This window comes from Chroicocephalus ridibundus, chromosome 2, assembly GCF_963924245.1.
Source record: "Chroicocephalus ridibundus chromosome 2, bChrRid1.1, whole genome shotgun sequence".
Taxonomy (NCBI): Eukaryota; Metazoa; Chordata; class Aves; order Charadriiformes; family Laridae; genus Chroicocephalus; species Chroicocephalus ridibundus.
Window position 1 is genome coordinate 129,125,205 of NC_086285.1, and position 24,955 is coordinate 129,150,159.

Sequence of the window (24,955 nt, forward strand, 5' to 3'; positions counted from 1 at the left end):
CAGTCAAGTATGTTTTCTTTTATATTGCCTGACTTGATTTCAATATCTTCCTCTCTCTCTCCCCCCCTTCTTCTGCTTTTTCTAGGAGCAGTAACCAGACTTTGCCTGACACTGCGTGGTCCAAAAGAATTAAGGAAATATGGAATGACATGAAGGAGATTAGTTGAGGATTAAAGGCTTTGAGGACAAAACACCTCGCCGAGGTGAAGCACAGACTAGTGTTCTAGTTGTAGCTCCGAGGAGCTGTGTGCTGAAAAAAGATGGCAGATCCAGGAATGATGAGTCTGTTTGGAGAAGATGGGAATATTTTCAGTGAAGGGTTGGAAGGTCTTGGAGAATGTGGATATCCTGAAAATACAGTAAATCCTATGGGGCAGCAAATGCCCATGGATCAAGGATTTCCCTCTTTACAGTCATCTCTTCATCATCCCCCTGCAAATCAAAATCAAGCCAAGTTGACCCATTTTGATCACTATAATCAATACGAACAGCAGAAAATGCACCTGATGGATCAGCCGAACAGGATGATAAGCAATGCCCCTGGGAATGGTATAGCGTCTCCTCATTCACAGTATCACAACCCTCCAGTTCCTCAGGTTCCTCACGGCAGTGGTGCTGGTGGTCAGATGGGAGTCTATCCCAGCATGCAGAACGAAAGGCACGGGCAGCCCTTTGTAGACAGTGGCTCCATGTGGGGACCACGGGCAGTTCAAGTGCCAGACCAGATAAGAGCACCGTACCAGCAGCAACAGCAGCAGCAACCGCAACCGACACAGCCGCCACAGGCACCCTCCGGACCCCCTGGGCAGGGCCATCCTCAGCACATGCAGCAGATGGGAAACTACATGGCTCGTGGTGATTTTTCAATGCAGCAGCATGGTCAGCCGCAACAGCAGAGGATGAACCAGTTTTCTCAAGGCCAAGAAGGCCTCAATCAGGGAAACCCTTTCATTGCCACCTCAGGACCTGGCCACTTGTCTCATGTGCCCCAGCAGAATCCCAGTATGGCACCTTCTTTGCGACACTCAGTCCAGCAATTTCACCACCATCCCCCCACTGCTCTCCATGGAGAATCAGTAGCCCACAGTCCCAGATTCTCCCCTAATCCTCCCCAGCAGGGTGCTGTTAGGCCGCAAACACTTAATTTTAGTTCTCGGAGCCAGACGGTACCCTCACCTACTATAAACAACTCAGGGCAGTATTCTCGATATCCTTACAGTAACCTTAATCAGGGATTAGTTAATAATACAGGGATGAATCAGAATTTAGGCCTTACAAATAACACTCCAATGAATCAATCTGTACCAAGATACCCAAATGCTGTCGGATTTCCATCAAACAGTGGTCAAGGACTAATGCACCAGCAGCCCATCCACCCTAGTGGCTCACTTAACCAAATGAACACACAAACTATGCACCCTTCACAGCCTCAGGGAACTTATGCCTCTCCACCTCCCATGTCACCTATGAAAGCAATGAGTAATCCAGCAGGTACACCTCCTCCACAGGTTAGACCTGGTAGTGCTGGAATACCAATGGAAGTTGGCAGTTATCCAAATATACCCCATCCTCAGCCGTCACACCAGCCCCCTGGTGCCATGGGAATTGGACAAAGGAATATGGGCCCCCGAAACATGCAACAGAATCGTCCATTTATGGGTATGTCTTCAACACCACGGGAGATGGGTGGGCACATGAGACCAAATGGTTGTCCAGGTGTTGGCCTTGCAGATCCACAAGCAATACAAGAGCGACTAATATCTGGCCAGCAGCTTCCTAGTCAACAGCAGTCTTTTCAACAGCAAATGCCAACCTGTCCTCCCATGCAGCCTCATCCAGGGATACATCATCAGTCTTCACCACCCCCACATCCTCATCATCAGTCTTGGGCACAGCTTCACCAGTCACCACAAAACACACCACAAAAAGTGCCTGTCCTTCAGGTAAGCTACTTCCAACGAGTAGAAACTGTTTTAATTTACTGTAAATGCATTTCAGGATACGTAAGAACTATGGTTTGAAAATAGTTGCTCCTGTTTGATTCTGGTGTTTGTTACTGGTTGTGTGGCTTTCTTCGTGCACAGAGGCTGAAGGTAAAATGAGGTTCGGCTAGCTTGCTAATGTCCTTACAGTAATTTTTACAGGATAACATTATGGATAGACTGAAATGTGAAGCAGCAACAGGACAAGCTGAATACCTGCACTTTTTTGGTGTTGATTCCTTTGTGGGGAAAATGGAAAGCATGTGTGAGAGTTGTCATTTAAACTATGAACTTTTGTATTTGCAACGTGGAGAAAGAAGTGTGTGTTGTACTGTGTTTGTTTTGGGCAAACTGAGGGTTTTCTTTAAATCCTAAGGGAATGTTTTGCGGTTTAAAGTTAAAGCTGAAATTTTTACATGTGAACAAATATCCAGGATGAACTTCTTCAACACTAAGTAATGCAACTGAGAAGTGGTGGGGCAACAGTTTATGCAAGGAGAAGACAGCAGTTGTGACTCATAGTCTGGAATCAAATTTTCTGAGGCTTAAATGAAATCTCAAATAGGATAGAAGGTTTATTTTATTGAGTCTCTGATCTGCTGGGTTTTGATGAAAATGTATTGCTTCCACATTATTTTTCAATTAAAAGCTAAAAACGGTAAAACATCTTGATCCTCTGTAGCTTGGCAGGTTTACATACAGGCTAGTATGTTAAGTTTCAGCTGAAAAAGTGCCTTTTGGGGTCTTTGTGTTTGCCATTGCTTGCCTCTGGCTCTATCAGTCATCATTCAAGAGGTTTTGGTATTGAATGAATAGGTGGTCAAGATATCAGAGATTTAATTATTTTTTTTAAAACCAGTTGGTAACTAATGCCAAGCAAGTAGCTCTGCCCATAAATATTTGGAGACAATTGTTGGAATGCAGTCATAATGATACGATGCTACAATAAGCTTAATAAATCATAAAAACAGCTGTCCTAGCCCGTGTCCCAGGCCTTTGCGGAAAGCAGCTGCTCAGCAGTCCCCTCCGCTGCTGCCTGCCGGCTGCTTCTGTTAGCCGCTCTGCACAGCGTGAGGTGGGTCTGGGAATCAGATGTATGGGCTACAGAGAGGCAGCTGACAAGGAGTGGTAGATGGAACAGCTCAGCAGCTGGGAGAGGCTTCCACATTCCCTGTGGAAGAGAGGAGGGGGGAGCGCTGGAGGTGCCATAGGGTGGGGAAGCCCTGGGAGGGAGGTTGGGGACTAAGCTGGGCAAGGGGAAGGAGATTGTCTTTCTGGGGGGGAGGAGGAATCTCTCATCCTGAAGAGGCAAAAAATATCTTCAAGACTGTCTTTCTCTCCCCTGTCCTCCTCAAAATTGCTGTGAAATTTTATACCCGTGTTGGCCTTTCCTGTCCCCCCACCTCCATGCATAGGCTTTGTTTGGGGAACCTAAATTACAGTTTCTGCACACACGCGGAGTTGTGTGTTCCTTCTCGAGAGAGCAGCTCTTGACCATACCTTTTGTGTTACCGACTGTGTGGGTAAGCAGAATGAAAAAGCAGAGAACTCAAGACTTTGTGAAAAACCCCAAGCAAATGAGCAGGTATTTGGAAAGGGGGTAACGACAGCACGGAGAAATCAGTACAGAAATCAGGGGAGATCAGAAAAAGAAGTAGAAGGTGTGGTTTTTAACTTGAAGATAAGGGCTGATACATCTAGCGTAAAAAACCTGAAAGAAAATCACAGGAATGGTAACGTAAGATTCTAAGATGGTAAAGGAACAAAAACCAGCACCACTGGGATCTTTCACAACTAGTGATGGTGGGGGTGTGGGAAGGGAAGACTTGAGATCAACTGTGCCCTAAAGCTGTGGTGTTCTTTGCTGGCATTAATTCCCTGTTTTTATCCAGTAAACTTTTTTTGGCAACAAGAGATGGTTCTGGAGGAAAAGGTTTACTTGTAGAAGGGATAGGTGTGTTAAATGTTCTTGGGACGTTCATTTCCTCTAATCAGTGAGAAGGTAAAACACAGGCAGTTCAATCCTTAAATAAGTTATACAACCTGTTACAAAGTTCTGAACTGCAGATGAATAGCATGAACAAAGGTAAGTGCTTGAAACTAAATAATTAGAGGAAAACCACATGATAACTCAAGTTATTTGATTAAAATCAGTAATTCAAACAGTTGTAGCTAGCCAAGTGACTTCTCTGTTAGTCTACTTCTGTTAAATTTTTATTTGGTAAAAGTTATTGTTAACATACCTTCCCATTAAGTAATTAGTTTGAGACCTGACTGTAGTAATGAAACTCTTGACAGGCAGGCATTTCCCCCTTGAAAACTGTTTGGCTGAAATAAATATTCTTCAAGTCAATGAAAACTCAGCTCCTCCCCACCCCCTGGGGAAACATGCAGATGTGCGAAACCCCTGCTCTTAAGATGACTACAGAACTTGTAGCTCTCCTGTCTGTGTCGTGGTTTTCCCTTCATGTCAGTTGGCAGAAAACTCTTGACTGAAGAACGGTTATTTAAATGACTGGTTTGTTTTTATTTGTATAAAACGAATCAACAAAATGAATATAGTCAGTGGAATGGAAATCACTATGTACTTTTAAATCAACAGAAGCCATCTTAGTAATTATTTTTCAGTGATTTGAAGCTAGCCTTATCATGGGAAGGCTGTAATACTTGTGGTTAACCAAATTACTGTTTTGTTTCTAGATATGTTGGAAGGAAAGTGAAGTTCTTTTGCTTTTAACTTGAAAGAAATCGCCATGTCAATTCTGGGGCTTGTTATTTCTTTTTTTTGTGTGCAAAACTGCAAATTATTTTGGCTGGGAGAGAGAGCCGGTGATTGACAATTCAGCTGGTTTAAATTAATAGCTGAAAACTAGACATGGTTATTAGGACCTTGTTATCAGTGAGTTGCTGGCTTCAACAGAGTTTGATGGACTCATGAGAAACACCATAGTGTTGGGACATTCCGTCCGTGTGCTTAGTTTTTCAAGCCCTCTTTTGACATGTTCTTCACCAAAGGCTTTTGGAAGAGCTTGGTGGCTGTGTGGTGGGGAGGTGGGCTCTGCTGTGGCTGGGTAATTGGCCAAGGTGCAAAGCAGAGGGTAGGAGCAGCTTGCTTGTTTTCACAGTGGAGGCATCTGTGTTGGGTTTGTGGGCTTGTGCTCTTCAAAATACTCAAAAGGATCTGGAAAAGAGTGAAAAGTCAGGTGGCAAAGTTTGTTGCTGCTGTGGACGTACTCAAAGCTGAGAGCCAAGTGCAGACATGGTGAAGAGACTAACAATAATGAAAACTAAATAATTAGAAATACAACAGGAACGTCAGTCGCTTGGCTGTAGGCTCTGTGAGTCAAGTCATGGCAATGAAATGGCAGGCAAAAACCCTCTCCTTAAGACCACTGTCTTAGTGTTAGATGGCTATCTGAAAATGTGCTATGACATTCAAAGAAATTAAACGGTAGGAATTGTTATGGAAGTCGTAGAGAGCAAAACAAAGATTGTTATCATGTTGCTACATGTATGCATGGTATGCCGATGTAGCAAGTGCTGTGCAGCTCTGGGTCCTTTCCTCAGGCCTCAGAAAACAGTAACACTTGAAAAAAGCACAAAGGTGAGTGATTTAGGAGGGAAGGGAAAGTGAGAGATGGTGAAAGCCTCTAAAATTCTGAGTGATAACGGGCTCATGAAGAATGTGAAATAAGGGTTGTTTGTCCCTTGGTTTTGTCTCCTTGAATTATTTTAGAGTATTCAGCAAATTATCAGGTGGTGAGCTCAGAACTGCACATGAAGATGCTGATCTCTGAGATATTATGCAGGAAAATGCATCATCATTTGATAAACATGGAGGCACCACATTTAGCTCAGCAGATCTGTGCCATAAATAAGAAGTGGCCGAGTGTTTGTTATTGAGGTGCATCTACTGTGTGTCCATTTCTTTTGCTCTTCCATAGACTTTACAAGAGACGGGATGTCGGGTTAGACAGGCCTCTGGGGGTCTGATGCTATGCAGTTGCTCTTACGTATTGTTATTTTCAGAGAATTTGCTTAGTGATAGGGCAAGTGTAGGAGTTTTCTCTGCCAAGAATAGGCTATCCTGGGTGTGTTGTTACACAAAACTTCTTATTTACCCACAGCTACTGTGTGGGCTGAAGTTTTGAGTCCTGTTGATTAATCATGTTCCACGAATGTGATCTGCATTATTTATAGTCAAACATCGGAATATTTAAATGGCAAAAGGTTATAGTGTAACCTCCATGCTTCACTAAAGTGGTAGAGCTCAATGGTGGGCACTGACAGTGTCAAAGGATGCTGGGTTGCGGTGTCCGGCTTCTTGTGGGGAAGGAATTCATTTTACATGTGATATTGGTTCACTGCCAGGTTTACTCTGCTACCCTTACTATCTCTGGGCATGTGACTTGTCTTTAAATCATAACTCATAGCTGTGTTTGGTATGAACACATTCTTTTGACGTTTCCTGCCCCGCCCCCCCCCCCCTTGCAGGGAAAGAGGCAGGGAAAGTCCTGCTGAGTCAGCAGCTGGGTCACCCCTGTCACAGACCCTTCCTGCATTTTCAAACCCTGTGTTGCTGCCTCAGTTTAATTTATACTTGGATATACCTGAATGGAGAGACATATTCATGAAAACTGCTGTCAGCTGGAGTGGTTTGACACCATATTCTAGCCCAGCAGAGAGTGCATGTTAAGTCAGTTACTGCTGGACCACTAAAATGGAGTTGACTTTCTCCTGGGTATTTAATGGTTTTAATGCCCAAGAGTAGTAAGAAGAGACTGACTTCTTACTTACCTCCATTCTGTCATCGCGTAACCAGTTATCTTTCAATGTGTGTCCTACAACTTTATCTGGTAAGACATTACATAATTTCAGATGGTTAGGATTTTCCCCATAAACTAATATTCATAAGCAATATGTCCCACAGCTCCAGAGAGAATGGCTAGCTTTTTCATCCCTTGAGTGTTTAGCTTTTTGTTTCTCTTCCTGTCAATAAGTATAACAACTCCAAATTTTTTAAAAGTTATAAACACCATTGGGTATTCTTTGTTACAGATGCTATTTCACGTGACTGCTAGCTGGTCTTTTGGGGTACTGTATGTATTGCATGTTCAGCAAAATGTCATGGCTGCCCCTGGAAATTGTAATTTCCCTCTTCAAGTGTTCACAGACCAGAAAACTAGTGAATGTTGGCCAGATTGTTGAAGGTGCTAGACTAAATGGAATTAAAAAAACCACTAATGCTGAATCTTGATTACAATGTTTTATTAATTTTATAGATATGCCTATGTGTGCATGTATTTATGTAAAATATATGTAAAAAAACCTAGGCTGTATCAGAAATTGTGCAGAATGATGAAAGAAAAGATGAGAAGAGACTCTATAGTATTCATCTAAAAGTTGAAGCTGTAAGTAAACTTTTCTTAAAAGTTTACAGGCTTCTGCTGTATTTTGTTGAGGCTCTGGAGAACTCTTGGGTTTGAGCAATGTCTGCAATGTAATTAACTATATTTTTTCCAAATAAAAGAAAAGTAGACTGTTAAAGCTACCTTTGGTTAAAAGTATTGAAGTTATTTCACTTCTGTGGAGTAGAATAGTCCGTTATGCTGATAACCTGATCCATCTGCAAGCTAATTCATATGCAGGCCTCTCAAAGGATATAATGATTAATATGAAATATTTTGTCCAACAAAAAATCATATTCTAAAACTCCTCAGATATATTCTAGTCTAACAATTAATGTTTAACGTATCCAGAGGCTTATTTCTTCCTTACCCTCGAGAAGGCTATATGTACTTTTGTAAATAAGGGTGTGCAGTGATTCTGCAGTGAATTGGCCTTTGGGCCAAAGATTTGTAGTTTTGAGGTGGTTTTGCTATGGGTTTTTTGGTCTTTTTTACTGTTCAGGAGGTACAGGCAACTTCAAGCATACTTCTTCCCTCAGGTGCCATGATTTGACTGTGATGAAGATAATTTGTGCCATTAAATTATCTGTTCTGGAGTTCTAGGTAAAGCCAGCTTGCAGCACTAGCGTAAAAACACAAGTCTGCATCAGTATATTGATTTTGTAGACTTCAGAGTTGCAAGACTTGTTCTTCAGCGTGAACATGTTGAAAGTTCCTATGTTACGTTGGTGACCTGAATGTGTTTTTTCTTGAAACCATTAGCATTATCTGAGGAATCACCTAACTAGAAATATTTTTAAATTTATGTTGTTGTTCAGTACTTCATGCAGTATCCTTATCTGCTGATGGTCACTTCCAGTGGGATTTGGCAATCATCTTATTTTTCCATGACTGAACACATTCTCCTATTTTATATTTATTTGAACAGATTTAAGTCTGTTGTTCCAGAGAAGCTTTTTTTTTCATGACTGAAAGCTGATAGTCTAATACCAACTCTCATGTCTGTGTCATCATCAGCCTGCCTAACTAACAAGGATGGAAAATTGGGGCAAATGAAAGGAGAAATGCTTGATTATTTGTTTTACATTTATTTTTTTATTTCTTTAAACAATCTTAATAAGGAATAAGTTGCAGGCGAAGTAATAATCCATAATAAAAAGGCAGGAAATTATTATTCTGGTTTCCCATCCTGCTCTTTCATGTGGAATTTGAGGCATCCATTTGTTTTAAACTAATCTGCCTTTGCTTGTATCTCAAATGCAAGTGTCACAAACTTTGCGGAAGTGTCCTCCCTTTTTTCCACTGGGGAGAATAAATATCTTCAGTTCCCACTGAAGGGAATGGGACACCATCGCATTGAAGTTCAGTTTTTACCTTTGGTCTGTAGAGGTTGTTTTTTCCCTCAGTTCAGTGAGCTAGTGGTTTTGAATTTTCACATTTGAGTTACAATGAGAGAACTGATAGCCAAACAATTATGAAGCTACCACTGGAATGGTATTTCTAAAAAGGGACAGTCTCACCTGAACAATGTATCAGAATGTACCCTTCCCATTCCTTTTTTTATTCTCTTTGAGACCTTTCTTTTCTAGGATCAGTGTTCTTTTACTTGTATGGATATATATTATACAGGGATATATGTTATAATGTGGCAATGTGGTCTGGGTTTTGGGAACAAATCGCTTGGTGTTTTCTTTAGAGATGTCACTTAAATACTTGGTACCTTCTTTTTGTCAACAGAGTTGTAAAGTTTGGTAGCTAAGGAGATATTAACACCCTTGAATTTTTCATGGTGATTAAAATGTCTGTTTGTACAGATCTCTCTTTTGAAAAATTCCCAAGTTTGCAGGTTTGGCTTAAAGATGGTGAAGCAGTGTCTCAGGAGCTGGTGGGAGCAGAGTAGGGAGCGTGGGCAGGAAGCGGTGATCTGGGAAGGGGCAGCCAAAGGCTGAGCTGAGCTGGTGGAGCAGTGCTGAGCAGTGGGAACGGAGAGGGAAATGGCCAATGTCTGTGTTAAAATGGAGACAGAGACTCCAGGAAGACCCCCCACCTTTCCTGCACCAGCTGCTTGAGTCATCTAATGGGCCCTTGCCAGAGGCAGCCATTTGGCACTGTGGTGCCCGTTACTGCTCCACAGGCTGCTTCAGGGTGCACCTTTGTCGCACCATGCTGTCTCTTGCCCTTCCCTGGGCAGACAGTCCACTGAGAGCTTCCCAGCATAGTTGTGTGAACTCAGTAACTCAATATCTAATATGCTTAAAAAAAAATAATCCCTGCAAATAAAGGTGGCTGAGGTCTGGGATACCAAACCTTAACTCCTTCCTTGCATCAGCACACGTGATCATTTGGTGAACTGGCTTATCTGGCCAGCTCGCTTCTGGCCAGGTCACGTTTCCAGCGTCACTTTGCTGTGTGACCACAAGATCACACAAGCTGGTGGTGTGGGAGTGGGAATGCTTGGTGAGGGAAGATGGGGACTGCCTCTTCCTCTGGCAGTGAGCTTTCAGGCCCTTTAATAATACCCTTACACAGCTCAAGTTTCTATAGCGTTTGCCCTCAGTAACCAGCCCTTGAGTCCTCCCTCAAATTTTGATAAATTAAAACTTAGATTAGAAGTCAAAGCTTTGTCTTGTTTTATTGAATTAGTGGCAAACAGGTCATGCTTCAGCTTCTCACAATTTTTTTTTTAACTCTCACGTTTTGTTCCTTTTTTTTCACACAAATATAAATGACTGATTTGATTTCAGAGGTGTGTATTCTTTTTTAGAAAAGAAGGACTTTTTTCCTCTTCCAACTGTGAAGTATTTGCAGCTGTTTTGTTATTGAAGAGATGAAAGAACATCCCCTTTCTAGCAAAGAGAGCTTGGCACAATTTCATTAGATGTGCATCATGTGCATTGAAATGAGGGAAGATACCTCCAGTGTCTGTCAATAAATTGTTTTCTTTGGGCACTGAATGGGATTTTTTTTCTTCAACATAGAGAATTGTTTAAGAGCATGAAAAGTTAGAAATAAAACTCAAATTAATTTGTTAGTGTTCTTTATGAGGAAACAACTGAGAAATACGATGGCTTAGTGATCTGAGTGTGGGTTTGATTTATGAAGCCTGTGATCATCATTCGTTATGATTTTACTGACCTTGATATATCACCTATTTAGTTAGAATTTTCTCAGTTACTGGCCAAGGTTGGTAATAGTGTTGCCCCTGTTTATGAAGAGGAACATATACATGATGGGCATAAAGACTGTTATTTATTCAAAACCCAGATTCATAAACCCCCTTATCACAACTCTTACTCGGATATCGGTTACTCTAAAACATGCCATCTCCCCACTCTCTCCTTGTCACTCGTTCCAGTATTGCCTTTGCTTAAGAGTGCAGCTCAAGAAGACGGAGACAACCAGTCTAACAGTTCAGAGCACGAAATCCCACTTCTTGCAGGAAAGCCCACTTCTTGCATAGGAGTTTGTGAATTGTAGAGATTCACCTGAGAGTTGTGCAGTTATACAATATGTGGAAGAAAACAAGTGGATTTCTCTCTCATCTTCCCCTGTTGGGCTGGGAGGAATCTTTGTTCCTTTGCTTCTGTTTTTCCATCACCTGTTCATCTGTGAATTGCTACTGAGCATCTGGATGCAGCCCTTTGCTCAACGGTTTTATTGTGTTAGTCAAGCTTAGAAGACAGCAGTTTGTGTATGTTATGCTGAAATTAAGAACTTCTGGGAGGGAGTTTATACTGCATGGGTTGCTGCTGTAGAAATGAAATGTCAAGAAATCTTAACTTCTGGAGATTTATTATTAACCTTTTAATTTTGGAAAGTTGCAAGTATTTGTCTTCAAGAGCGCAACACTTATTTTTCAGTATACAGTGCCAAATATATCTTTGCTATATCGATATAACATGTTGTAGGAGAGTGCTGAAGTTTCATCTTTCACTTTTTTATATTTTGTTGAATGTAAACTCTTGTTATTTTGATCAGAGAGGAAGTTTTCATTTGTAATACAAGAGTTTCCAAAAGGAATATATAACCACCTACAATAGACTTATTTCTTGAAACAGACTGAATGACTTAATCAGTTGAATCAAAAAACATTAGTCAGTTTTAACTGTGCTGATTAAATTGTGTTTATTATGTCTATATAACTCCCACAACCAAAAAGAACATAATAACCACAGTAACTAAGATGTTAATACTTCTATAGAATTTTTGGATTTAGTGTTCCTGTAAGAAAAGAGAGAGAGGACTCATAACGAGCTTCATAACAGACTTCCTAATATCTAGTAGTCAACATGAACTCTTGTTTTTTCCGCTCTCATTTTACATCTCCTTTCTTTCCAGATGGCCCTCCATCCACTTGCATTCTGGTACTTCCTATCTTTTTTGGCCCTGCAAGACTGTGATAACTGTGATAATACCGTAATTTTCCTTACACGTGAGCACTGAATGATATGAAGTGCTTTATTTTATTTTTGGAAGAAATCTTTCTGTACCAGCCAATTGTTGCTAAATATAGTGGGAGGCTTATAATATACAGTGTATGTTTGAATTTAAAGTGACACCTTACCATAAAAAGTTGACCTCACAGTTTATTTGTACAAGTGTATATGAAATATATAGTCATTAAAACTAGTCTAAAATTTTGGGCTTTACAGTTGTTATTCGTATCTCAGTTTGTTAATGGGATATTGCAGATGTTTACTGGGGCAAGCATCGTCAGTTGTGGAAATAGGGATACATGCCTACAATATTGGAAAACTACTTGGTTCATAACTCTTTCTCTCCGCTAGACTCCTTTGAAATGTTTCAGGAAAGCTTGTTGAAAACCATATGATTCTGTAACTAAGGCATTGGACAGGGATTCAGGTTGTTAACCATTTGTTTCGTGTTTGTGTTGCTGCCAGGTGTTCTTGAGAGGTGCTCTACAGCAATGGTGAGCAGGGGATGGCAGAGCAGTTCCTGAAGGTCCCTGCTGCACTGTACAACACCTGGAAATGTAACTCAGAAACTGTTACTGGTGGTGAGGGGTTAGTTACTTATAAAGGGTTGCTTTAGACACAGCGTTCTGGTTATAATATACTATTACAATATTATGCAAAATTTAGACCTGGTATTGCAGTAGGCATGTCTGATTTAAAACCTGCGTGTAGGGATTTTAACGTTTTACTATGAATTGTGTGAAGAACAGCTGGAGCTAGGATACTAAAGGTTTCTGCACTAAAGGTATTCAATGTTTCGTAGAACAATGTTAATCAAACTGGTTGGAGAACTGAAGTATGATTTAAACATTATAATTAAGAGTTATCTCAATTGGTACTGCTAAATGAGGTGTTGGGTCATAGAAAAGGAAGTGTGGGGTTTGGGGCTGGTTCCCCTCCCCTTTTTTTTTTCTTTTTTTTTTTTCTTCCTCCCCTCCAGTTTTAATGACCTGTTCTGATTTAATTCTTAGTTTAGTTCAGTTACTAGAGGAGCTGGGAAAAGGCCTACCTGTTACCTGTCACAAATACATATTATATAACATTCAGAGGCTCTTTTCATTTGTTGCTGTGACTAAAGAACTACAGCTTAAGAAGTATCTTGGGCTCGTTGACATAAATGGATCTTCGGCAGCATATATAACATCAAAGGATTTTTAACAACTCCGTGATTTCAAGCCCACTTTGTCATGCTGAAGTTAATAAAATACTGCAATGGAAAGGCCATTTGGAGAACTGCTGTCTTTCCACCCCAAGAGAAAAATAGACTTGATACTGATGATATCTTTTGGTTTTCTGTGTCGCGTGTATCCATTAAGATTTCTTGGGGTGGGTGGTTTCAACCTGTGGTCTGTATAACTCTGAAGTCCCTGTGGACTGCTTTTAAGTGGCCTGGGAAAGGTGATTAAGGAGAGCAGGTTTATATGTTAAGCAACAATATGCAGATGGGAAGTTTTTAAAGAGAATTACATCTCCACTATTAGAGGCTTACAGATTAAAAGATGGGAAAAAAATTGACAGAACGGAGTTCTGTGTTACAATGTAAATCTTGCTTCAGGCGGGATCTGCTCAGGCTGGTGTCTGAAATGTGTAAAGCACAGTGCAGGGACCTCCTGTCCCAGCAAAGTGTATTGGGACCAGTACTGTTTAATTAATCTTCATCAACGATGGTAGGATTGAGTGCACCCTCAGCAAGTTTGTGGATTACACCAAGCCAAGTGATGCAGTTGACACGCCTAAGGGACAGGTTGCCATCTCATAGGGACCTGGACAAGCTAAAGAAGTGGGCCCTTGTGAACCTCATGAGGTTCAACAAGGCCAAGTGCGAGGTCCTGCACCTGGGTCAGGGAAACCCTGGGTATCAATATAGGCTGGGGGATGAAGGGATTGAGAGCAGCCTTGAGGAGAAGGACTTTGGGGTGTTCGTTGATGAGAAGCTCAACATGAGCTGGCACCCAGAAAGCCAACCGCGTCCTGGGCTGCATCAAAAGCAGGGTGCCCAGCAGGTTGAGGGAGGCGATTCTGCCTCTCTACTCTGCTCTGGTGAGACCCTACCTGGAGTACCGTGTCCAGCTCTGGAGCCCTCAGCACAGGAAAGACATGGACCTGTTGGAGTGAGTCCAGAGGAGGGCCACAAAGATGATCAGAGGGCTGGAGCACCTCTGCTGTGAGGACAGGCTGAGAGAGTTGTGGTTGTTCAGCCTGGAGAAGAGAAGGCTCCAAGGAGACGTTATTGCAGCCTTTCAGTAATTAAAGGAAGCTTATAAGAAAGATGGAGACAAACTTTTTAGTAGGGCTTGTTGCAGTAGGACATGCGGTAAATGGCTTTAAACTAAAAGAGGGTAGATTTAGACTAGATATAAGGAAGAAATTGTTTGTGATGAGGGTGGTGAAGCACTGTCACAGGTTGCCTAGAGAGGTGGTAGATGCCCTGTGCCTGGAAACATTCGAGGTCAGGTCAGATGGGGCTCTGAGGAAGCTGATGTAGTTGAAGATGTCCCTGCTCATTGCAGAGGGGTTGGATGAGATGACCTTAAATGTCCCTTCTGACCCAAACCATTCTATGATCTCTTCAGGGGGGAGTCCCAACAGTGAATTCTGTGTTGGCTGATTAAGATGGTGTATCCTCACTCAGCTGGAAGTTGTTAGCTTCCTTTGTTGGAAAAGACATGGAAAGACTGAAGAGAATGTACGCTAAAAATGTTACATTTGCCTTTGGATTTGAAATGAAGTAGGCATAACTGAGCCTTTCTGTGGAGCTGCAAATCTGGTAGTGGAAAGTGACAGCATGAAACCACAGTTACCTGAGTTGTTTGACAGGTTAGTATTAGTAAGCCAGCTAGAAAAAGATGGCTTTAGCCTGCGGTACGTACCTTCCATGTCTGTTAACTTCTTCCACCAGAGAACCTTTGAGTAATGTGAGTCAGTGGGAATACGCTGGTACGGAAGGCAAACGTGATCACTGTTTCCATTTCAGAGGGTGGAAACGTGCAGCCGGGTAATGCGCTGGGGCTTACGCAGGCAGCCACAAACCTCCTCCCTCTTCCGCCCCGCCGCCCTGGGCAGGCTCCTGCTTGGCTGCCTGGTGCTCTGAGGGGTGCCCGCCTCAGGAGCCCTCCCCTGAGAAGGGTTAACACCCTTTGTTCCTCAACTCCTGCACGCTTTCTCGAATGCCAGCTTGACTTCTCCTGTGCATTTGTATGTCCTCAAAAAGGCAAAAAGCCTTTGGGTGTAGTCTTCTGTTCTGCTTTGTCTTCTAGTACATCCAAAATATAACCACTGCAGCTTCAGAAAGTAACTTTCTACATTTAAAAGGCTTTTACTAACTGTGTCTAATTGGATAATCAGAAGTTCTCGTGCAGAACTGTGGGAACTAATACATAAAAGGAACATTAGCAGTGCACATGGCAATATCTACCTTACTTTAATCCTAGAAAACTACCAATTTATTTCTTGCAAGTCATAAACACAGATTTACTGAAATCTTGATCACCATATTTACCTTTTAACTCAGGAAAACATTTTGTGAGTTGTAGATGCTGAAGAGGTAGATGCTTGTATTCATAAGTAAAGCAAAGAAAACATTGGTGGTGGGAGGCAGAACATGAATATGTTATACAAGAAAACCTGGTCTGGAAGTAGTTGAAGTGTGATCTGCAAGTTGTCTTGCTCTTTCAGTGATTAATTGCTTAAGTCTGATATACTTACCAGTAGGTATACAAGATAAAAACTCGTGCTCTTCTCTGTCTCTTCTAAGTGTCTCTACGCTAACTTGTACAAACTTACTCCAAAACAAAGCACTCCCGTAAACCACCTAATTGCCTCAGTTGGTAGGGATGGGAGAAGGGGTTTACATTGTTAACTAACTGGTCTGGAGAGCCTTCAAAGCAGGTCGGGGCCTTCTGGTCTGTGAGCTCTGGGGTAATTTATATGGAAAAAGATTCTTTTTTTTTTTGAGGGAAGAATTTATTCTGTCTTCATTTATCCTCACTGGTTCAGATCTCTGGTGTTAGGGATGTTGTGTGTGGGAAGCTCCTGAGGAAGAACAAGTTTTCCAACACAATCTTAGAAAGAAGTAAAATTTTCTCAGGAGCCTTTCTAGTTGCAGTATTGCTGTTGCAAGTTAAGACACATGCCCAGCAATTGGATACCAGCATCTCCTGCCTTAACCCACTCCTTACAAGTATATCACTCATATTTAAATAATGTAACTGTGTAAATGAACTGATGACCAATAATTTCATAAAGGGCTTACTTCTACTTTTCTCAGATCTCTATCATCTAGAGTACCTAAAAATAAAAATTACTTTTGCATTGTTTCCGGAAAATTGTCCAAACCAGGGAACAGAAAAGCTATTGCAAAAGAGCACTGGAACTGTGGCGTCTTTATTTAAAAAGTAACCGTTTCTGTTTTAAACAGCATTGTCACATTTTGTATGACAATCATGGTAGTAACGAAGACAATTTCTAGTCAAAGAAAGGTGTTATAAATGCAAACGTTTGAAATCACAGAGGCTTTCTGTAGGGTATCTGAGTAGTCACGTGCGTAGCTGTGATAATTTGAGGATGTGAGCAAAGTAAGGCTGATAAAAGACGTAATACTTAAGGATTTTTTTCTGTATTGGCCAGTGTAAGTATAAAAGCTTTTTGGGTAACCAAACCCTTTTTTCAGATTTGAAGGTAAAGCTTCTATGACCAAAAGCTTGTCTTACCAGCCCTGTTAGTCTGCTTAATATAGATTTCCTTCCCGTAGAAAATGAAACATAAATGGTTGTTCTAAGCGTATTTAACTCATTTTTGAACTAATACATTCAGTGATTGTCATATTCCAAATTACATTTGTGAAAATACATTTATTTTTTAATCTAAATAAGATTTTGCTGTAGCTCTTTATTGTCACCAGTTGTTAGGAGTAAAGCACATAAATAACAATCTGTCTAAAGTAAGTAAAATTCCCTTTAGCCTTCTCTGGGGCCCACAACATAAGAAGGGCATGGACCCGTCAGAGTGAGTCCAGAGGGGGGCCACGAAGATGATCAGAGGACTGGAGCACCTCTCTTATGAGGACAGGCTGAGAGAGTTGGGGTTGTTCAGCCTGGAGAAGAGAAAGCTCTGGTGAGACCTTATAGCGGCCTTCCAGTACCTGAAGGGAGCCTACTGGAGAGATGGGGAGGGACTCTTCATCAGAGAGTGTAGCGACAGGATGAGGGGTAGCGGTTTTAAACTGAAAGAGGGGAGATTTAGATTAGGTATTAGGAAGAAGCTCTTTACTGTGAGGGTGGTGAGACACTGCAACAAGTTGCCCAGGGAAGTTGTGGATGCCCCATCCCTGGAAGTGTTCAAGGCCAGGCTGGATGGGGCTTTGAGCAACCTGATCTAGTGGGAGGTGTCCCTGCCCATGGCAGGGGGGTTGGAACTAGATGATCTTTCAGGTCCCTTCCAACTCTAACCATTCTATGATTCTCCTTCAAGATAATCTGTACCTGTGTCTGAGGCCTAATTGTTGTTGGTGTGGACAATCAGATTGTGTTACAATATTGTACTATGGCACAAATGCTTCACTGGGTTTACTGGGAGCCATCTTGAGAGGCACTTTAACATTTTAATTTTCTTTTCCTCATTGTACATCACACCAGTTGTTTATAGCCATCCTGTGGTTAAGTACAAACTACTTTAGTCTTCAACTACACAGTCGTACCTTATTTTATGTAAACATAAATGAATACCAAAAATTGGGGGAATAACAGCACAAAAATTACAAGTACTGAAGTATTTCAAGTTTGGAAATGCATGTGAAATGCTAGTTAAATTTGTGAGGGCTTTACACTGATAGCTTTACACTTTTTTTTGATAGCGTGTTGAAGGTGTGAGGTGTCCACAAATTTCTGAGCATCTCATTTAAAACTAGGATTCTGAGTAAGCGCAAGCTGCTCTACTGCTGATAGAGTCTCAACTGCATAATGCTTAAAGGACACCTTCCTTTGCAATAACATTTAAAAATACTAATTCCTCTTACTCATCTGCAGTCCTCTTCCCACAGCTTGAGCTCAGGGCTATAATGGAACCTATTATAGGCAAAAGGTCTATGACTCAGTGATTGAGCCATGCAAACTCTTGGCTTCTTTAATTGGCACCATTAAATCTTTAGTAGTTTTTCGTTCATAAAGTAGGTATCGTTGGTGTAAAGTGCATCACTGTGATGATATATTGTAGCTTTTGCCCTCTGATTTGCATGAGTTGATCAACTATAGGTGTTTAAAGGCTGGTTAGTCAGAGAGACTTTTCTAGAATTATTGCTTTTCCTTAACTGTTCAGGAGTGTTCAAGACTGTATCTAAAACAAAATGTAAGAAAGCCATCTCACAAGTTGTTATGTTTTCAGGTCATTTTCCTTTTCTATTTAGAGCAGGAGAGAGAAAAGAAAAACCTGCCCTTCCATCATGTTTTGGTTTATCTCATAGCACTTATTTAACCTAAGAACTGGGTATCTTCTATGTGACGGTATGGAAAATGTTAATTCCTGAGTATCAGGGAAGAAACCACATGATTTAGCTGATTCCCCCCCACCACCCCCCACCACCCCCCAGTTGCAGGGTTTTGGGGTTGGGTTGTGGTTTGTTGTTTGTTTGTTTTGTTTTGTTTTTTTTTTTTAAATATATATTGGAAAGTGAACATGGAAACAGCTGTAGTTTGGGAAGGGGGTCATATCAGCAGAGGAAATTTAAAGAACACTATGGAAGTTAAATGTTTGAATATATACGTATATATTTGTAAATATATATATATGTAAGAAAAAAAAAAGGCAGCTTTTAACTCTTCTTTTGTTGTCCCCATCACACTTAATATGTGACACCAAAGAGCTTTTGAGTATTTATATTGCTGTAAGCATCAGTGCCTCTGAAAGAGGAGTGTGATGAGGACATCCAGAACACTTTAATTTTTCGTTACCATCTGCAGTCTGCCTTGTTTGTATGTACAGTTGGCAGGTTGTTATGTTTGTGTATACTTTGTCTGTTAAAACTAAGTATCAAGACACAAGGAAGTAAGTTATAGAAAATGTTACGCTAAGTAATTTAATATACTTATTTTAAGTTGGTCATGTTTACAGAATGATAGCAAGATGCAAAGCTGGAACTTAAGAAAGACCTGAAGTAGGACTGTTGCTACAGGTTGCTTGTGCCTATGAAATAGGATGTGATCCATGTATGCAACCATGTTTTCTTTGGTCCCTTTCTTCTACCCACAGAAGAGACTCTGTGATATAAGTAGCTGTTTAATTATTTATTTTTTTACTTTTTTTTATTTTTTTTATTTTTATTACTTGAGGTATGGCGTGATAATTTATTTATTATGTATTATCCAGTAAACCCGATCTTGAATATCACTGAATCTCATGAAACAGACCCCTACAAACACTGCCTCTCTTCATATCTTGGTAAAGAATTAATAGCTAAATGAGCTTTTTTTAAATGGTAATTTTAATCATAACATAGAAAAACCTCAACAACCCCTAATTCGTTCATCTTCTAAAGTCTCCGGCCATGTGTGTCCTCCATTTTATGCACGAGGAAACCAAGGGAAGAGGGACAGGGAGTTGCCCGAGGCCAGAGTGACAGACATGGGATTTAAGGCTTCTTAGTGTGCATTATGCTGGGCTGTGTCTCCCTAATTTTGAAGCCAGTAGTTATCCAAGTAGGTACTCTCTTGCAGTCATGGCTGGGCACTTCTCAAGAAGAGGGTCCATGGCAAGGCCTTTGCTGGAGATCCATGTTAGAAAGAAATGATGATGTAATTTAAAAGAAAAAAAGAACAAACATACTTTTTGGAAAAAAATAGAAAAGATTCACGGAGAGTTGAGTCTGGTGGAAACGAGGACAGTAAATTACCTTGCCTGACGTTCACTGCTTCCATCACGGACCATCTCCTTGCAGTCTTTCCCTTTTCTGTACTTAACATTTCAAGGTAACATGACTTCAGGGTAATATCTTAGTCATTCAGATCTGGTTTAATCTAGGAGTCTTGTTCATCCTGTATGCTGAATGAGGCAGCAATGCTGGAGGTAACTAGGGAGGAGTCAGCCTGTATGTTAGAGATATTAATGTAAAAAGTTAAGTACTAAGAAGTAGAATTTGTTTCATAAGTGACACTAATGACTCTTATTCTTTGTTTTCAAGTATTTGAAATACTAAATAATTTAGACTGCCATTTAAAAAAGAAAAATATGTGTATAACTTCTAATAGTTTTTCTTAGGGTTACAGGGAACTTTAAATACTCTTTTCCCAAGACAACAGTGTGTGTTTACTATTTCACTTGAAAGGTGACTCATTTGGTCAATGTCTGGAGAAAGCTTTTGAATTTCTGTTGGACAAGAACAGTTTAACAGTGGATAAAAATGGGTTAGGGACTTATTAGGGACAGCTAATATAAATAAAAGTGGTAGTGGGGTTTTGGAGTTTCTTTTTCTCTTCTGATGTGGAACTTCTTTGTAACTAAGGTTATGGCATTTAGAACGTCAAAACAAAATCTTAACTTCAAGATAATTTTAAATTGTGAATCTTCTAGTACTAAATATGCTCACCTGGCCTGTGAGAACAGCAGCACGTAAAACGCTTTGGGATTTGGAGTAGACATAAACAGTAGAGACAGGATGATTGAGCTACTATGGATATCATCTTATGATGCTGGAAAGCATTTACCAAATATGGCTTTTTGTGGGAAGTTCTGAAATTAGACCCTTTTCATCAGAGTAAGTCAGCAAACTTTAAGATTGAAAGACATAAAAATAATTCTAAAAGTTGATTTACACCAGGTTTAACTTTCATTGCCTTGCGTGGTGCCTTACATTTTTTTACAGTGGTAGAAGTCCATGGGATTGGGGAATTCTGTGTGGTTTTATAAATCTATAGTAGAAAAGTCCTGAGTACAAGTTGTAGCTAAAAAAAAAAAGGCACTAGCTCAAGTAACAAATCAAAAAGATTGCATTTTTTGACTGTGGATACAGTGCAACTTCACCTTGAAGAGGGGGGAGATGGCAAGGTAAGAGAGAGAGTATTGTATTATTTGTCTAGTGGGGTCTGTTACAAGTCATCCAAATAAAAACATTGATGAACTAAAAGTTTGTCAGCTCCAAACTGAAACCGAAGTGTAGTATCTGTGCTGGTACTGTTTCTTCTAATGCTTTAAACTCATTTTTTTTATGCTAGTACACTCTATCTGCAGGATATGCTGGTGAAATTGAAAAAATCTTGCTACAAACTGTGGAAGAATTTAGAATGTGTTATTATTTAATTAAAATACTTATGGATGGTATTGTCAAAGTATCGTGGGAGTTCAGTGGGACCTCCTTCCTAGGTATGGGAGTAAAAACCCAGGAGTTCGAGTCCTGTGTTGCAGCTGTTGAACTCTTAAACATCTAAGGCCATTGCCCTTTTCTTGAGCTATTAGAACGTGATATATATTTCTACCTTTGGGGAAAACTTCCTCCTTTTTCATGAGGACTTGTGGATAGGAGAAGTGATAAAGTTCTTGGTAAAGCTCCCTGTGAATTGCATCCTCTTCATCAGCCTCGTAATCTGATACATGTTTGTCATTAAACTGTTGATTGATACATTTTTGATATGTACAGGCTTCTTAAACATGCATGTTTAGCAAGTCTAGAATCTGATGGGGGAGAACTTTGAAAACAAAAATGCTGGGCTTCTGTTTTCCTAGGTATATAGGGAGAGGGTTAACTAATGTATTGGAAGAAACACTGTATGCTAACAAACTGTAATTGTCTAAAAATACTTTTGAAACCATTTTTCTGGTGATTGCTATATTTTATATTTTTAAGAATGTATGAAGTAAAGCCCTTCAGTTGCTGCCTTCATTCGTTTCTATGAGGGAGGTCTTGGTGGGCAGCTGAGGTCCCCAGCGTGCCTCCCAAGAACTGTCTTTCCCCGGAGGTGGGCTGGACCCGTTGCAGACCCTTCCATTGGAATGACCTCAGAAGAGGGGTGAGAGGCTGCCCCAGGACAGGGCAAAGCAGTGTGGCTTACCACAAGAAAGCCAAAAGAACTGGCCATGACTGAAGTCTTTTGAAGGCTTCCTGAGGCTGGTATGGAGCGACTGGAAGATATCCAAATGCAGAAGAAAGAATGTGCTGGTGTGTGTACACAAGTGTGGCACATAGTCATGGACATAAGGTGTATAAAGCTGAGTTGGAGGACTTTCTGGCACAGGTATGCTGTAAGAAAACCCAAGATATGCACACAGTGGTGCCAGGTAAATAGACTGGGGCAGTGCACGCTTACATCCGTGCTGCTCCCGTCTGCGCTCATCTCTGCTCCTGGTGTACTTCCTTGCAGTCTTTATTGCAGTGTGGTCCGTTTGATTCATTGCTGAAGTCGTAAGGCATTTCGTACTGCCCTTACAAGCAATGGACTAGGGCTCGCAGGATGTCCATCAAACAGGTGGTATTTCTGAAGCTTGTATTTATTTGATCCTTAGGTGCTGCAGAGCAGGCAGAAGAAATAAAAATAACCTGGCCTGATAGCCTTTGGCTTCATCTGGTAAAAAAACCCCAACAAAACATGCTGCTTTTCTTTGTACTGTTGGTCTCCCTTCCTCAGATTAAAGTACACTTTATTTGATGTGAAATATAAGATACAGTGTACTTTATCTGAATTAAAATAAAGCATACTTTATTAGAAATTTTGTAAATTAAAAAGGAAGTATCACTTATGAATTTACACATAAACTTACATTTTTGTTTTTTAATAGTATGTATCTGTTATGTAAACATATAACATACATATATGCCTTATTACCTCACACCTTATGTATTTACACTTATAGCCTGTTAAATAAGTTTTTCCTGTTAACTCTTTTGGGGGTTAGAGGGGGTGGTGGGGGGAAAAAAGTACCAGAATAGAAATGCTTTTGCTGTTGTGGCATGTAATGCTTTTGCTTTACTGCTGCTTGCAGCAGTGAAAGCATGGGCAGAACTTTTTTGATTGTCTATGGCAGAAGCAGCATTTGCACCAAGTGTGCTGGTCTTTGATTTTTTTCCTTGGTCATAAACCTGATGCTGTTTGCTCTGCGTTACTGTAGTTTAGGTTTGGTAACAGTAGAGAAACATATTGAAAGAAGTAGATATGAGCTAATTAAGATTCCCCTTAAAATGGTTCTCTGAGCGACTTTAAGTCTTCTGTAGAAAAACAAAATTTTAGGGGAAATTTATCACTTTAATTACTATGGGGAGGCTGACACCAAGTCAGCCAGGACTGTTTGGTTGGGTTTTCTTTTTCTGGGTAGGGGACAGGGTGTTAAGTGGAAATTGTGGTTGATACCGGAGAGTCATAGCCTATGGTGATGGCAGTACAGTGTGATGCAGGAATGGGTTACCCTTCAGAGAGGATGGTTATCTACGTATTTGACATTTAGTACTGAGTGGAGGGAATTCTGCTGGCGGAGAGAGGCGGCTGTGAGTGCAGGGCAGTACACTTCCCCTCTTACTCAGAACCTTGCCTTGGATTTCAAAGCATGGCTGTGAAATGGTCCCCAGAGTGGAAGGATGTTTGCATTTTACTATTTCAGAGGAACTGCTTTGCTTTCACAGTGCAGCTGAAGGTGGTGGGAAACGTGGAGGCAAGCCCAAGAGCAACAATTCAGCCTGTATATATGCTAAAGTTAGGTTACTCTTTATAAGGGTTATGTATTTAATAATAGCAGTTTCAGTATTACTGTTTTGGCTGACTGTGTGAAGGTGTTTCCTCTCCTATACCCGCTTTGCTGGAGAAGTTGAAGTGTTGTACTAGGTCCTCTGGAAACTGTTTCATCCTGAAATGTTCTTACTCCACTGCGTGACTTCCCTGTCTTGCCTGGACATGTGCAGCCACCACCTTGTTTTAGAGGGATTGTAAAGGACTGGTGGTAGACCTCCTGGATATCCTCTAATCCAAGGAGTTCTCTAGCAAGCACTAGGTATCTTGATATCTGTGTTTAGGTGTAACTTCGCAGACGTAACTTCACAAAGAAAACATCCACATTTTTAAATACAGGTCCTACGTGGCAGAAGTGAGGTGTTAAGAAGATGATGCTTGTGGGCCATTTTACAGTAGGACTCTTGCTGGTCTGCCTGTCTTTTTCCAATCTGTGGTATAGACTGCATAGCATAAACTCTGCAAAACTGTTGTGATAAAACTCATGTTGGTGTGTTTCTGGCATGTCTACTGCTTGATAATGGAGTGTACACAGAAGTGAGGTTTCCTTTGACCGTGGCTGTGCAGGGAAGGTGGGCTTGAGGTAGACAAGCTCTCAACATGAGTAATATGGCTTTTGTTGGCAGAATTTGTTACCTAATTGTCCTACCCTTTCTGTGTGTCTCTACAGCTAGAGCTAGTAAAAAATCACCAGAATCGTGAGTTCTTGACCGGTTTACATGGTGGTGATGAGGAGAGGAGAGTTTGCCTACTATTGTGTAATATTTAGGACCTGCTCTGCTTGCATTAGGAAAAATCTTATACTGCTATCTAAGCCAGTATATGTTACAAAGTAATCTGAAGCAAAAAAAGTATTAATAAAATATTTGTCTTGTGGATCACCACATCAGCAGATATATACAATCCATGTAATAGCTATTGCAGTTTCTTACGTGGAAGGCTAATTTGGAATATACACACTTCATTATCGTAGGGGTGGCAGTTGTCTGAGATTGTCTGATCAACACTGATGTTGATTCTGATCGATGGGCAATAACATAGAGCTCTCTTACAGCACAAGTTAGTTGTTTTTGAGCTGTGAACAAACCATCAGTGCTCCTTGGGCTGGCTGATACTCTGTAGGGTTAGCAATATCTCTCACTTAATGTGAGCATGAAACAGTGTTGCTACAAATGATTACTGTAAAATATAAAGGGGTGTTTGGTTTTTGGATGGCCGCATTGGTATCACTCATGTTTTGTAGTCTGTGTTACTCCACAGAGTACGTGACCAGAAAAAAAAATAAAATTCTAATACTCTAGCTGTGCTGAGACTCAATTAAGAAACTCTGTATTTTGTATAGCATGTTTTTATTCTTCCACATACAGTAATTGGGTGATACTTTCAGCTCC

The 24,955-nt window shown here is 40.8% G+C and overlaps 1 protein-coding gene across 6 annotated transcripts in view; it reads left to right on the forward strand.

Annotated features, from left to right (window-relative positions):
- The window catches only part of CHD7 (chromodomain helicase DNA binding protein 7), a 133,677-nt gene that overhangs the window by 42,990 nt on the left and 65,732 nt on the right, over positions 1-24,955 (forward strand). For all 6 annotated transcript variants that reach the window (XM_063326925.1, XM_063326930.1, XM_063326931.1 and 3 more), the window contains one exon: positions 86-1,943. In XM_063326925.1, the coding sequence (XP_063182995.1) occupies positions 261-1,943 (1,683 nt within the window). In that variant the 5' untranslated portion in view covers positions 86-260. The remainder of the gene's footprint in view (positions 1-85; positions 1,944-24,955) is intronic.